General features: G+C 32.2%; 1 protein-coding gene and 2 long non-coding RNA genes across 3 annotated transcripts; 2 read left to right on the top strand and 1 right to left on the bottom strand.

Annotated features, from left to right (window-relative positions):
• Positions 1-3,014: 3,014 nt before the first annotated feature.
• Positions 3,015-6,345, bottom strand: LOC100749636 (chymotrypsin-like elastase family member 2A). Its single transcript, XM_003488100.3, has 5 exons — positions 6,056-6,345; positions 5,229-5,493; positions 4,862-5,007; positions 4,477-4,748; positions 3,015-3,724 (listed from the first exon to the last, which is right to left on the bottom strand). Exons 1-5 carry the CDS (start codon positions 6,144-6,146, stop codon positions 3,542-3,544), a joined length of 957 nt encoding a protein of 318 aa, XP_003488148.1. The 5' UTR covers positions 6,147-6,345; the 3' UTR covers positions 3,015-3,541.
• Positions 5,410-8,944, top strand: LOC117151456. The gene is made up of 3 exons (XR_004461405.1): positions 5,410-5,850; positions 6,058-6,151; positions 6,367-8,944. It is a non-coding gene; the product is annotated as an uncharacterized LOC117151456 (long non-coding RNA).
• A 3,000-nt stretch (positions 8,945-11,944) lies between these two features.
• Positions 11,945-14,190, top strand: LOC117151453. Its single transcript, XR_004461402.1, has 2 exons — positions 11,945-12,138; positions 12,243-14,190. It is a non-coding gene; the product is annotated as an uncharacterized LOC117151453 (long non-coding RNA).
• The last annotated feature ends 2,386 nt before the right edge of the window (positions 14,191-16,576 follow it).

Here is a 16,576-nt window from a genome sequence, read left to right as displayed (position 1 = left end):
ATGAATTTATAGAGATAAATTTTACATCTATGAATACAACTTCTAGAAGAACTCTTAGATTTGCAAAATCCATCGAGTCATATAATACAATGGAAACGTTACTAAACTGCTTCATATCAAATGACACACCTTCTCAACTTCCCCTGAGATCACATATACCGAGCTTAATCAGCTAATGGCGCGGTTGAAAATAATTACTCTCGAATGGGTAATTTGGATCAAAAAATGATATTACATTACGTATGTGAAACGACTCGTCATCTTTAAACATTTTTAAAAGTCAAAAATATTATAAAGGGGAAAAATCAGCTTTATTATGTTCGTAATAGTAACGTGTGCAAATGATATACCTACATTAACGAGAAAATTTCATGAAATGAAATGTACGATTTAATTAAACGCCTGTTAAACACGGACACGTGCACTGACAACAACATCTGCGCTATCACATTATATTAGACACCTAATGTAATTATGTAGTAGCTACTAATCAACGCAAGTGTGACGGACACGAAAGGTCTAATCTATTAGGTAAACTGAATTTCATCCACGCTTAGTGATCATTGCATTCTTCTTACTTTTTTAAACATATTTTATCATAACTTTACTTTAAAGATCTGCTGTTCTAATCACTGGATATTAATACAGGGTGATCTAGAGTTTAATAGCCGAATTTTATATAGGTCATTTAAAGTTCCATTGACATGTTATAATAAAAGTACGAAATACACAGAGAATGCGATTTTTGCCACCAATTTTACGTGATTGTTTATAACAAAATTTGACTGTTAAATACCGGAATATACTGTATATTTTCTTATATTTTGCAATATGCATTTTTGCATATGCATATGTTGCATATGCATTTTTAAATGAATGCATTTCACATTAATGCGTGAAGAGTTGCAGTCTAGTAATTTTATTTTGTAGTAAGTTAGAAGATAGCATATGCATAGAATAATAGTGTTTATAGAACTTGTTCTAAATTATTTATTGTTGCTGATGGAGAAGTTTGTTTCTTGTAGTTTCCTTCAATCTGGAGTATGGCGAGGCTTTTATACTTGATGCTAAAATGCTCGTATACGTCTAAGTAGATTTATTGAATATGGAAATTTTTATATTGACAAGATTGACAAACTAACTCATGTTTCTTGGTTGGTAACTCGTGATTTTATACAGGATACTTTGTAGCATATTAGCATTGTTCTTCCTTTCTAAAAATCATCTGATTTACCATAGATCTACTGTAATAAAAATTATTATTCTTGCGAGTAAAATATTTTGAATTATATTTAGTAACATATTTCGATAAACGTGATAGCGTGAGATAGTATAAAATATAGGTACATATAGGATAATATATGTATACATATATGCATAAAATGCATACAGTGCGAGGTGGTTGTAACGTGTAGGTTTATTTAATAAAATAACGAGTGGATGAATTTGTAATAGTCAGATATATTAAAATAAGTACAACTACTAGTACAAAGTAATCGTCTGTCGTCCAGTGCTGTTATACCAATCGAAGAAATGATAATAATACTATTGTCGTAGGTAGCACGTTCATACATCTATATTAACGGATGTTACCACGAAAAGTCAAGTCAAGTTAAAAAGTTAAGTTGTAACCTAAAACAACGTTAATATTCAAAGGTACGATAATATGAGTCTCTCCTAGATTGAAATTTTCCATTACAATTTGAAACTTTTTCTACGGCCATGTGCCACTACAAGTATAATAGAGATAATATAGATAATACAATATCAGAGATATAATATGTATAGATAGCATGCATGCAGAATACTATAGATAACATACAAAACAGAATATTATAAATAATATAGATAATGGAGCATAGCATAAATAGAACAGACCTAGAAACGCTGACTATAAAATTGCTAAATCCTCAATGTTTCAGGGTTTAACGTTTTAACATTTTAACATCAATAGATTTAACATTGAGAAATATCGTGTCGTTGACTTGTCATTACAATCCATTTATTTGTAAAACGTTACATAGCATTGCACGTTTTTATTGTCAAGCATTTTTTATTTAAATAATATTCTTCGAAAACCGAAAAATTATAATATACAAGCCATACGTATGGCTCCAAATAAATCGATAAACACTCGACACTAGAACACACAGTGCATAATAACGACAGAAACATAGTGGATAGACGGTGTAAACGAAACTTGATCAGAGCATGCTTTGGTATGCTAAGTGGTACGTATTAAGCTAATTAATGGATGCATCTCGGCATAATTTGTGTGTTCAGAGTCTCTTAGTTACCACGGTGTACGCGGTTCCTGTGACTGATCGATACTTCTAATTTCATCGGTTGAAGAGGGGCAGAGAGGAAATGGGTGGAAAGGGAGAGGAGAGACTAGGAGGTGGAGATGCAATCGCTTTGGTTGTCATACGCACAATCACGAGGTTGCGTAACATTGAATCTACGATGTTCGAAAAGAGCGAAGCAACTTCGGATTTTCTCCCCTTATGAGAGTCATATAAATGCAGATGTGGTCGTATTTCCGGTATAGAAACATCGGTATCATTTCGAAGTATACATACAGCAGCTCACAAAAGTATCTGAACACTTGCAGAAACCTTTTAGCAAAATATAGAGGGTGTCTCGGTAATAATGGTACAATTGACAAGGAACCGAACCTCAATTTGTTTTTAAATTAATAACAATCAACTGTTTTATTAAAAATTGTACTTCGCCCCATAAAATATTCAACACTAACATGTTGCATATACACGATCTAACATACAGGACATATGTGTAATCTGTAAAATCTGTACATATCTGTAAAAATATAAATTAAAGATTATTTATATTTTCTGTCATATATGAAATTATTGCGCAAAGTGAAAATGGTCGTTGCACGAGAATCAGATAATTGATCGTTGTATATAGATGTTTATTCCTTGCCGATTGTACCATAACTACTAGGCTCATTGCATCGCTAAGGAGATTTCAAAGAGTTTCACACAACACACGTCATACATTTATGCTTATATAGAATATATCATAAAATAATAAAAAAATAGATAATACGTTATAATATACTTGTAAAAGTTTTCTACAAATGCTAAAATACTTTCATGAGCCACTGTATATTATAATGTACGTTGGCGGGCATAGGAAGATACCTTAGCCCCTGGCGAATGGCTTTTCTTTGGAACTTACCAGCGCAGTGGGTGCGCTTTCATTTCCATAACACGTGAATGTATATGTATATGCTTGGTCTTATTTCCTATTGAAATCGAGGTTTTATGGTTTTCAGATGCAGCGTGTTCTATTCGTATATAGATTTTGCGATTGTTTCCAAATTATGGTAAATTTGTGTGGATAAGATACGTATAATAAGTAGAGCAATACATTGTACCTTTTTTTTTATTAAAAATTATTTGTACTAAAAGCTACACAGGAGAACGTATATGCATATGTACAATGGTCTATTCGAATAATATTTACATAAATATTATCTACATTTCAAGGTACACGTGAATTAATATACTGATCAAAATTATAAAAATTGCGTATCATCGTCATTGTTCATAGTATTTCTTATCCATTTTACGTAATACTGTATCCTAGTATACACATCAGGATATCCTGGTCTAGCACATCCTGATCCAAAAGAAGTGACGCCTGCCAATTGCCATACTCCGTCTGCGCGACGGCATTGTAATGGTCCTCCAGAATCACCCTAAGAGATGTTACTATTTTATCATTTAAAACATTACTTATAAATGTATATATGTATATTTATATTGCTAAAAACATTTACGACACTAATTACTGAAAATATTGTTAAAATATTCGAATCAAATTTTAATAATCTTGAAACGAAGAAATGTGTACCACAATACTTTTATCTTGTAACTTAAAATATTGCTTAATATCATATATATATGTATATTAAAAAATTTTTAAAAAGATTTATAACTAATTGTCGAAAATATTTTTTAGGTGTGCGAATGTAATACCGAATATCCTTAAAAGGGAAAAATATTTACTATAAAGCATAGTAAATGCTTCAGAAGGCGTGTTAAAATCGAATTATGACGAGTATGGAGAGATTTTAATGTTAATTTCACATTGGTATAAATAGCAATTTTATAAGTAAAGGAATTCACGAGATTCATCTGGATAAAGCGTTGTCATAGAAAGCCAGATTGCATTATCCAGAAAATGCAAGGATTCCAATCTACTTAAGTGTATTTTGATGATCGGTGCTGGATATCTTATGTAACGACGAAAGTAATAACTCTAAATTTCATGAAACGAAACGATGAAAATGTTTTAGAATTTGGATAAAAAGAATTGCCTTTGAAATAATAAGATTAGAACAATGTTACTCGTATGCGGCATAATATGATATAATAATATCAAGCATTCCAGCTTACATTTTTACTCGGCAGGAATTTAGTTAATATAATATAGAAATTGATTATTTACCACGCAGCTTCCGGTCGAGCCATCAGTGTGACCAGCACAGAGATGACCGCTTCGAAGCGATACCGATTTCCCATAAGCTTTCATGCATTTTTCAAGATCTAGCAATGGCACTGAGGCTTCTAATAATGCAGTGGAAAGTGACTGAGAAGGTCCGTATCGACCCCAGCCAGAAGCGACGCATTGTCTATTCGCAAGCTCCTCTTCCGGCTCCGGTAAACATATCGTTCGTACTACTTTGGACAAAGGAGCTGGTCTAGCTAACTTCATCAGCGCTAAGAGAAAATTGAATATCCTAAATTTTAGTAATTTTAACACAAACTATCGTAGTTACCTAGCTTCTTATCAAGCCAACGATACCACTTTAGGGTTAAAATCGTTTATTTACCAATATCGTGTAAGTAATTGTTGAATCTCTCATGGAGGATCACTCGTTCAACAGGTAGTCTTGCCGAGCCTCGTCCACCGGAGTCTAATTCCCATTCCCCGACCACCGCCGTCCACAGTGCACCAATCGGTAAATTGAAAAGCTCGCTGTAAGTAAATATCCAGTCAGTTTATAAATCGATGGTGATCAAAATATGTATATTTATATTTCATTAATCTTTACACGTACGGATAAATTTCATTGGCTAACAATATTGTATATTTGTCTAATAATTTAATAAATCTTTTTTTTTTTAGACACTCTATATAGTGATAAGCTGGAAGCTCGTCGCTAAGTTCGTATAGATTCAATGAAAAGTGAAACCCACTTATGAATGCAATGAGCAGCTGTGACGACCCAAGTGGGTTCAATGAGAACGCCGCCGCACCAGTGACCGATAAATCCTAATTTTGGGTGGAGAAGCTGTAGAGACACCTGCCAGGGCCAAGAGCCTCGTTTACTCGGTTTCCCGTTAAATATTCGACCCGTTGTACTCCCGACATTCTTTTGCTTGTCCACAGTAGAAGAAGTGACGTTTTTCACCGACAGAATCGCACGTGGCTGCCTATGCGATGCTGAAGGACATCCGCAAGCTGTTATTCAAAAACTCAAGTTTCCCACCTCGTTGACTTTCACTGGTAGTCAACTAATATCAATTAAACACGTAATATATTCAATGGTTTGACGAAACGGTTATTTGTAGACTGCACATTTTTACGAATCCACGAATTAAATTTAAAGATTTAAAAGTATACAAAATGCATATAATAGTTCTATGATATATGTATAACAGTTCCCCTATAAATTCTATTTCTAATTCTAATTCAGTTTAGTTACAGAAATAAGACCTTGATGGAGATCTGTGTCACTCACTAAATATTATTAGTGCTTTTATTTTAGCATATTAAATGCATCCTGCAGACTTTTCCATTTCTCCATTTCTCATAAAGGTACAAACAATCTATTTATTATATGAATAGAAATTGTATTGAAACGTTTAATGTCTATCAAACTTGAAAAATAAAAATGATCTTCCTTAAAAAGTTAAAAGACATACAATATTTTAAAAATATCTAAAAATACATTATAAACAATATTCAAAAAATACAGGATAAGTGTTATAGAAACGGTAGCTTAACATTATGTTATACTTACAGAAATGATCTTCCTGAACGATCCTCAGGATCGTGCAGTCGATCTCCGCAAGAATGAAAAGAAGTATCGCCAGCCCACCGCGAAGATTCATTTCCAGTAAGGGAAGCACACCATGTATACAACTATCTTCTTCAACCCCGTACACTTTATTGTCTCATACTCTTCATATTGAATTATAACCATATACACTTTGAACTTTACTATTTTATCGATAATGAATTTTCTTGATATACCTTTCAATGTTTTAAGTCTCACAATGTACACAAATCAATTTTTTTACTATCAATTAATTAATTTCTATCATCTTTCAGATAACATCACAATGATATTAAAAAGACACGCATAATCGAAGAAAATAAAGTAAACGAATAAAAGGTACTTTAACAAAGATATGCAGAAAAGTTTACAACTTTTAACAAAGACGATAGAGGCAAGTGACGAGAGTACGACTAGGTAATCCTTGTTGCGGATCGTTCACTAGAACGAGTAAATCCTTCGAAGGAACTTACTTAGAAGAAAGTGATCGTTGACGATTCCCATCGAAGAAGGGGAATATGCATACTTGCGATCACGACGAACCAGTGGAAACTGGCAGCTCTTAAACAGACGAATATCGCTCTCACTAACGAAAGTTACCTCTTTGCCATCACTGTCTTTCTTCCTCGCTCTTTTCATACCAATTAGAAACGTTCATTTTTCTTAGATACGATTATGAATCACGTGTCTTCGCAAACGCGTGCAGTAAGATCCTTGTATCAATGAATCCTTTTTTTATTATTGGCTATTTAACTCCCAATTAACTCGCATGTTACACACTTCCTTTAGAATAGAATCAAATCTTCTTCGTTGATTTTCAGATAGGAATTTTAAAGACTATTTCTTTGAGAAAGAAAAATCTTCATGGGAAAAAGAAAGTTGATCACTACGTTGAGTTTAAAGAGACTTAAGATATTGTTTCAGCTCTGCTAATGAGATAGTGAATGTAATTCATACTTAATTTTATGTAGATTATATTTCATCCAATATTGGATTAGATCTAATTATTCAAATTTAATGTTAATTTGGTGTTTAATTTAGTACTTAATTTTGGTTCATCTCAATTGAGCTAAATCTAATAAACTTGGCACAGATATAATTTAATGTTTAAGAGGAGCTAAGGACTGAAGATTGTAGTTAAAAAATGTGTTATTTAAAATAATCTTTGTCTAATTTGAATCCAACTTAGTGTCTAAAAGGACTTGAGGATAAAATTGTAGGATTTGAAAAATGTATACGTCATTCAATCTTCAAACTATCAAATTTAGAAATGGAGATATTTTCATGGTGATGTCTAGATCTAGAAACCCAATTCGCCTACTAAATACATCCTGCGTTACAGATCTTCCTTTCAGTCTGTAACGTATAATCCGTTATGAATCATTTAGTTGTAGTTTCTCGTAATTACGCATTATCGAGGCATCGGAGGAACGATCGCTTTTTTGCTTGACGTCGAATTACCCGATGCAGTAGCGTGTTTACCAACAAACCTGTTAATCATTACTCTCGAGAAACGGATTCTCGCTGAGAAACATAAACGCACGTATAGCTTGTCATTTCACTACAACGAGAATGTCAGTGATGCAGAGCAGTGAACCTAGAGGACGATTCAAAAATTCAGTCACAAAATTCTTGCAAAAGGATCATTATATTACATTGATTATCAAATTAATTCATAGAAGCAGACGAGCAATACTTACAATACTCGATTTTGAAATTAATTCTTTCGTAAAAGGCAAAAATAATAAAAACTTGAAGATGACATTAGTATCTTTGGAATTTACTTTGTTAACATATAATTAAATAATATAGGTATCATAAATAAAAAGATTTATCGAATATTGTTCCATGAGAAAAGGAAGAATGTTCGAATTTGAAAACTGGAAGACATGTTTTGAAAGGACCTGTATAACTTTTGCATAAAAACGTGTTAATTATAAATTGAGGATATTGAGAACTAAAAATAATAGTTTGTTTCCTTTTTTGAAGCAGCTTGTAGAGTTGCTGTTATCGAGGCCATTTCCATGAGGCAAGGAAAGTGAGGAGGAATGCAATGTGACGTCGAGATAAGTAACGAGTTGAGCGTGTTTAATTACTCTCTCTGTTCACGAGAACATTTTTAGCATTGCTAATTCGTTCAAAGAGAACTTTATAGCGTTATAAATTATGAAACTCGATCGAAATTACAAAAATTCCACGACGTAAATTATATAGTTGAAACAAGGCAGGAAGCGTGTAAACGAGATTTCCTTTTTTCTCCCTTTATAGTTCAGAAGAAAGCGATGTAAAGTAAAATTGTTTTCTACGAATCTTCCGTCGTTATTTGAATTTTCTATGGTTCAATTTTGTCACTATTTCAGCTAACATCGAATAATTTCGTATTATTTCCACTAGAAACGGTCCAAGTGTAATACTTGTATAGAATCAGCTCTAATTGTGAAAGCGAAGACAGTAAAGTCGATGAAAGCGATCCTTTTGTTTTTCCAAAGCGATTTAACATGACCGTAATTCCGTGTGTTTCACGTTCAATTGAAAATTCTTACATGCAGAAAATGAAAATATTCCGTTTCGACTATACATTGCTTACAAGATGTACAAAACGTTCATATTTCCCCCTTGTAATAATTTTTTCATCCAATTGTAAAAAAGTGCATCTAATATTTATGAAAAACCGATACACATTTTCACTCATTAATTACAATAGAGAAAGTTGTAAAAAAACTGCTTTCTGATATCCTTAAAGAACATAGTGCATGCACCATTTACTACACCTGCATACTTAGATAGTTTTCAAATCTTATGGAATTATTTATCATAATTGAAATTTAAAAACTGAGATATAAAACTGAGATATCTTTTAATACAAATTCATATAAATTTTATTAAATATGTAAGGTACATATAATATATATTATAATTTATTGTAATTTGTAATAAATTATAATAAAATATGTAAAAGGTTATATGTAGACCGGAAGTGTTATATTGCCCGGATATAAAAATGCAATATGGCGGCTGAGGAAAGGTGGGCACATGCCACAAAGCAAGAAAACACATCGAGATCAGTTATATATATTTTAATCAATTTGTTTTTATACCGGACTACAAGGGTATATATATTTGTTTATTTGTGTACTTTTTTTTATTATTACAGTCGATTGCTTTCTCTTAACCATTCCAATCGATACAGATTGAGATTCGAATTTACAGCAATATATCGCGAGTAAGCAAATTAGCCTAATTTGATACGGCGTTTCCTTTTAGATCAACCAGACTCGAGAATCGTTATAATATACATGTACAATAATAAGCGTGCTGAATGTGTAAAAAGACGGAATAGATTGAATCCATTTAGGAGATAAAAATTGCTACAAAGTATCTTATAAACTGTAATTGACAATACAATGATATATAGTCAATCAGAACATTTTTTGGTAAGCAATACAAAAATTTTATTCATTAATGTTGAACGATTGCAAATACACAATTATATATTTCGAAAGAAAGAAATTACAATACCCAAAGGTCAATTGTCCCATTATCTTAATTAAAAAACAGTTTCAACGTTGAAAATGTTTAAAAAAATATCCCAGAAGATATAGATGCCTTTTATAAAAATTTAATGTAATACAAATAAACAAAAAAGAGAAGAAATTCAATCTCTTCTTGAATCTAACAATATTTATGTTAAAAAATATTAGATTGTTTCTTACCGAACAAAATTTTGAAATGTCCACTGCAATCATTCAGCATTTCTGTGATCAAAAGATCGAGCAAAAAAAGATCAATGTACGCGTGTTCAGCTGTGTCATGGAACAACGAACAGTTCAAGACCTCTTCTGTTAATTACATTGCATCAGTATATGTATACAATTGATTGTGTAGGTGAACAAACGAGTGTATTTACAATATCGGTACAGACAATATATACAGGTCGAAAAGTGTAACAGACAGTTTCTCGTGTTTGTGATTTTAATCCTTGTCGAATACGATTACTCTTGACGACTAGTGATTGTAACAGCATTACAGGAAAACGATCGCGTTAAAGTGCGTCTCCACCAGCGTTCGCGAACAATATGGGACTCTTTGCATATCAAGAGAAAATACAAACTCGAACTTGAAGTCGAAAAATGTGGAAATAGAAATCCTGTGTTCGCGGTGAGAAGTTGAAAGTGACATCCACACCGGCTAACATCTCACGAATATCGTTCCCAGATATTTCATAACCATTACGCAATCTTCTTGTAAACACTTCGTTGTCCTAGTTCTTAACTGTCCTAACCCCATTTTTCTAAAGAACGTAATTAGCTAATGCACATATGTCTCATCGGTATAAAGAATACAAATTCATGAAAATATGATGAAAATTCTACTTAGCAAATAACAAATATTCAGTTCTCTTAAATTCTAACTCTATACGATTACATAAAACTACATGAAATATAAAGTCTAAATAAAACTTTTAGCTGTAAATAAGAACTAGAGCAACGACTTAACAAATTCACGCCTTATTCATAACATTTGTCTAATTAAAATAAGATCAAATATGATATAGTTTGAATCATTTATAATTTTGTAGTTACAAGTGATTAACAGTGTTCGTGTATTGTTCGTCGGTGAGAATTCGTCTTTATGAACATTGACCGAATTAACAAGATAACTTCAAAGGGACGACATATCGCAAGAAGACGCAAGAAGTTTGAAGGTTTCTTTTTGTTTTTTATTTTTTTGATTCAGATCATTGAAGATGAGCAAAATCTTCAAATTTGTAACGCGACGTTTCCCTTCACAGGTGATTGTTTTTTTATTGTCTGATTATTGTTTCGCTTTACACAACATTCCAATAATCCATTCATTTGCCTCTCTCAAGGATTAAAAACACAAAATGATACAGTTCTCGATTGAACATAAAACGCAGTAGGACATTTCCGATCGTCTGTCTCTGTGTGGTATTTTATTTTGCGTGTTCATTACCTTTAATCGTCTTTGTCTGTACATATTTATACGAAATCGTTATCATTAATATCGTACAAAGGTAACGAAGCGGAGGAACATTGTTGAACGATATATCAACTATCCTAAAAATATTATATTCTTTACATCAAACGTTTTTCCATTTTTCAAATCTCGTTTTCGAGTTTTGTGTTCGTGCACGAAACATGTTAATCCTTTTATAGGCGATGAGACTTATTCTTCTTTTTAATGAAATAGACACACTACTCAAAACAATTACGTAAGGTTAGAACTTTGTAAATGAGGAAATTATTGCATTCAAATTTCATAAAGGTACATATAATGCATCCAAGAAAAAATAAGTATATATTGATTACATACATATAGTTATATCTTTTATATTTTACAATAAATGTGTATGTATATATATTCCTTTCGTTGATTAATAATATACTACATATATTCTACTTATTGATCACTTTCTCGATAGGATATTTTGACTAATATTTTGATTTTATTGCTTATATGGGTTAACCAGTTAAAGAGATTTTGAGCATGCGTATGTTTCAACGACATAATGAGTTTATTGAATGATTTGTAATTGTTTCGAGTAGTGCACAAAAGAATAATATATACTGTGACAATGAAATATCACGCATTTACTTACGAACATGATATAACGTGCTTTCTGCGTTAATCACGTAATTTTGACGGACATGTGTGAGCAATTTGTATTTTCATAACATGAAATAAAAATACAAAAGCAGCTTTATTAAAATTTTCATCAAACTACAAATCGAATTTAGGATGTTAAAGGAAATGAAACAAATAAGATTGAAATAATTTCCATGCTTCCATGTATTCTTTATTTTATCTCTAGCATGAAAGGAAGAAAATTGATTTAAAGCACAAGTCAACTTGCACATGTCCTACGTATGATGCATAAGATATGTTGAGCAAACTTGATTTTGTACCATATGAACTTACAGGTAAAACCTAATGGATATCACAATCTAAAGCACGGCGATTTAGATGCTGGATAAACTATTGATTAAAGGAAATATAGCGAGGTGTCCAAAATTTATTCGATAACGGTGCGTAAGGAAAAGCCATTCAACTTTTACTTTTTTCACACTCGTCACAAACTTACATTTACTTTCGTTAATTTTGTACTATTCAAAATTACAACTCATTTCAGGTCTTCCATTAACGCGTTAAACGCGTCATTTTTGTCATTTTGTTCCTGGGAACCGACACTAAACTTTTTATTTGTACACGGACTGCCACGGACGCGTTTTTTGTATTAACACACAGCACCGCTTAAAGGCGAGAATTCCTTTGTGCGTCCAATGTACGGTACGTGTCCTGTGTCAAAAGCAGTCTTAAACCCAAGTCACACAAGCAACGCAATCTCGCTGCGATATCGCAGCCGGCATCCGTCGGGCACATTTGTACCTTTACAATGAAAAAGTATGCTTTTGTTTTCGCAGTATCTGATTTATCATGTGATTCGAATTTGACTGCTCTTGGCGCAGATGCGCGCATTAAGCACACCTAGAACATCCCGCCTTAAATGGGAAGCAAAACAAAATGAACTTCGTGTTTAAGATATTTAGATAATGACTGTATAAATTATGCAGTTTAGAAACTTTAAATTGCATAATTAACAAAGCACCAATCTATCCTCACTTTATTTCTTCCGCTATTCGATTCATTGATCGTATCGATTTCTTATTGATAAAATCTTAAAAGCTGTCGAGAAACAATTTGATAGCAGAACTAATGTTAGCTTGAAATAGTCTACTACGGAAGATAGAATGGAAGGGAAGAGATGTCTTCGAAAGCATTTTTTGAGCGATTCGGTATTTATCGAATGATTATACCTGTAACGAAGCTTCTTATGGAAATACTATACAATACGTTTATCGACGATAAATCGCAAGCGTGTTCGTTGCTTAATTCCAATTACGTAAGGCTCGATTTACACGATAGCACCTTCTCGTTTTATTTCACAAATCTTTCCTTTTCGCGGATGTCACTTTGATTCTTTGGGCAATGTCGAAAAACTCAATTGGTTAATTCTTGTCTGAATCAATAATTTAACATATACAACAATAATAATACTATCAATAACGAAAAATGTTATTATTATGCGGAAATAGATAGTTTTTATGGAGGTTAATCTATTAATTCTAAGGTTAAGCTCCATCGTTCTACCAGTATAATAAAAGTAACATGAATTCGAGGTATAAATAGATACAAATCTATTACTTTTAATTAAAATTAGTTAGTGTGATCGTATCGTTAAATTCGATTTTTCAATCAAAGATCATATTTTTCCAAAAAATACCTCGAATTTAACAATACATCTAACATTTCTGAATACAGACATTGCATCGCTACTTATGTCGGACTTGTATTAACAATTCATCGCACGCTCGTCTATTTACTGATTCTAGAATAAAATAAGTAAACATACTATTTCCTTGTGATACAGTCTTAAATTTGCCTCGTACTCTCGCTCTGTTCTCATCTTAAAATGTTTACGAACTATACACAATTTTTATACAATTAGGCATATTCGTTTGTTTATCGTTTATGTCTTTTTTTTTTTTTTGTTACTTTTACGTTAGATGATAAATATCAAACGAATTTTCGCTTATCATCTGCATACCGTACATACTAACACGGATTGGCTTTCGTTCTTAAGAACGTAATTATCCGCGTGATATGGTTCGCTTTGTTTATTCATATTACTTTTTTTTTACTTTTGTTGTTTCTTTTTCTTGGTTTTAAATGGTCCGTAAATTTTGTGTTCGACGCAGCAGGTAGTGCGTGATAAGGCCCTAAATGTACATTCAAAAAATTCATAAAAACTTTTCGGCAGTAATGATGATAGACACGTGCGAATCATTTCATAACATCTCGCGTTTATAGTACGTTTATCATACGCAGCTATGCGAAAATTGTGAACGTATATAGATCAGTACGAGCCGCATAACATTCCATTTAGGCAGACGAGCGATTTGCGATAGCGTAACCGCCGTGGTAATTTCCTACTACGTTTATGCGTCCAATTTTTGCGTTAATTTGCCGCCACGTTTTGCGTTCCCGTGTAAACTACTTCATATAAATCTATGCTATTCTAAAACGCAGCAACAGAGTGTCACGCCGCTGACGTTCTCGCAAACCGTTCATCTATACCGAACCTTAGAGTTTCCTCTTCTGCAGTGAAAATAATTTATATGTAAAATATTTTCATATAGCGTAAAATAATTAACACATTATCATCGGTTCACGCTTCTTTAATACGCCGAGCAAGAATCTATATGCGGTAGGAAGTGCGACGCTTCTAGAAATTCGTAAACGATTAAAATAGACAAGTCAATAGATTAGTCAAAGATACTAATTACATTGTTTATAATTCTATCAGACCTCGACTAATACCATTTATAAACATAAATAAAAGTAGCGGTAGTTAGCTAGATCTGATAAACTAAGGAGATTGGGGCTAGTTAAGTGCACGCGTACTTAACGAACATTCAACCTCGATTTTCTCGAGAACGGAGCAACAGAGCTCCATACGAACAAACTTTGTTTTTACGAAAAGATCATTTCTCGTAGTACGGTAATTAAGGAAAAAACACCTCTACGATAATAGGCTAAATGTAACTGTAATATTTTTGTTAAGCGATTACAGTTAAACGATTCGACTTGCTTTAGTTTCGCAATTCGCACGTGTCTAAAAGATAATAAAGCTGAATATTACACATTTACATGTGATTGGGGAAATTTTAGGGAAATTATTTACATTAAAAGTCGATCTCGTTATCGGATCCGAAATAATATCTCGGATAGTGGTTTATCGAAACGAAATCGCATCTAAAGCCAGTACAGTTTTTTCTATAGATCTGTAACTTACAGTACTGCCATTTTAACCGATCAAAGTGGTAAAGTCTTGGTAACTGCTGTCGTTATCACTTTTATATAAACTATCTACAAACTCTGAAATCAATCTAAATATTGAATGTTATTATATCATTCTATCCATTTCTCTTAGCCAAAGAATAAAATTACTGGAATAAACTCTCCTTTGTTAACTGGCCAGATTTAATTTCAACTAACTCGTTATAAGGCAGTACTGTATAGGATTTATTTTTATACTAATTGTAAGTATCTAATATTTGATTAAGCACACGCCGGTTTTCGATCCCTTTCGGTGTATGTTCTAGTTGTACATTCTGGTCTTGCAAACACGACCTTGAAAAATGTTGATTCTGGTGTTCATTAAATAATGTATCAGCACCACTATACATGTGTGTATGTATGTACTTCGAAAATTTCGATAATCGAGTTTCACCTAATTTTTTCACTGAATTCCTGAACACAAATTGGCATCGAATTTTTTTCTCTCCCAATATATTTACAACAGATAATTCTTTTCTTTCATTCTTTATTCTAACGATATTCTCGTCGATACTAATGATATTCTAAAGTAATGTTAGTGAAAAAAATGCAAAATGTTTTCTCTTAAAGAAAAAAAGAAAAAAGAAGATTAATTGTGAAAACTAGGTGAAACTGCATTATTGATTTTTTTACAGTTTATCATTGTTAAAATAACGTTTGATTTCGTTATGTCGACATATGTATAATATTTGCGTGTATATACAGAGTGTATCAAAATAAGTGTCGTCTAAAATAATTATTTTTTATCACTTTTTCTCTTGCGTTGTCCAAATAGAATAATATACTTTTATCTCAGAATACCATGAAATGTAAAAGAAGAAATCTATTTGATTTAATTTCTCAAGGTCACTTTATATTCGTTGCCAATGGTACTGCATGAAACAGGTCCACGCGCAATGATTTTTGATCGATTGGTCGTATAAATTACAAACATGGTTTATAAATAATTAGTTACAAATATATCGATCTTCAACTTTAATCTTTTCTAGACATTAAATTGTTCAAAGGTCACTGCACAAGTTCATCAGATATTTTTTTTATATCTTCATGGTATTAAAAATAAAAATATGATATTCTTCACTCGAAAATTCTTTCGTTCTTTAATGAAAATTCTATTTCGCTCTTCTACGTTATTTTGGTAATTTGTAATTATTAGACTCTGAATACTTATGCATTTTTTAGAAATGTAAAAATGCAAAATCTATAGAACGCATAAAATGTACGAAGTAGAGTATTTATTATAATATTTAGTACATGAAACAAATTTCTATTTATATTCCACTTTCTTTAGTTATGTTTACAAAAATCTAAAATCGCATAAGCATCCTCAGTCTAGTAAGTATTTTATACGACACTTTTTTCAGAACATCGTGTATACGGGTTTCTCGTATTTACTTAGAAGTAGAATTCCTTCTCGGGAGAACGAGAAAACCGAAGAAATCGAAATCAATTGCATCGACTAAGATAAAGGACGGGAGGAGATTGATGTTTTCGATAACGACTCCTTTCGTATTACTATAATATGCGATAACAAACGAATTGTGTGTATGTGCGCATAAAAAATTG

This window comes from Bombus impatiens, unplaced genomic scaffold (genome assembly GCF_000188095.3).
Source record: "Bombus impatiens unplaced genomic scaffold, BIMP_2.2 scf_0217, whole genome shotgun sequence".
Taxonomy (NCBI): Eukaryota; Metazoa; Arthropoda; class Insecta; order Hymenoptera; family Apidae; genus Bombus; species Bombus impatiens.
This window is presented reverse-complemented; position numbering and strand designations above follow the sequence as displayed.

What these genes read in the sequence shown, in the direction of transcription:
- LOC100749636 (XM_003488100.3), bottom strand. Translation starts at nt 6,146, where the DNA reads ATGAATCTTCGCGGTGGGCTGGCGATACTTCTTTTCATTCTTGCGGAG. An exon ending in GCTGCTCATTGCATTCATAA is followed by an intron (nt 5,008 to 5,228) that starts GTGGGTTTCACT and finishes ATTTACTTACAG; the next exon opens with CGAGCTTTTCAATTTACCGA. An exon ending in GCTCGACCGGAAGCTGCGTG is followed by an intron (nt 3,725 to 4,476) that starts GTAAATAATCAA and finishes AACATCTCTTAG; the next exon opens with GGTGATTCTGGAGGACCATT.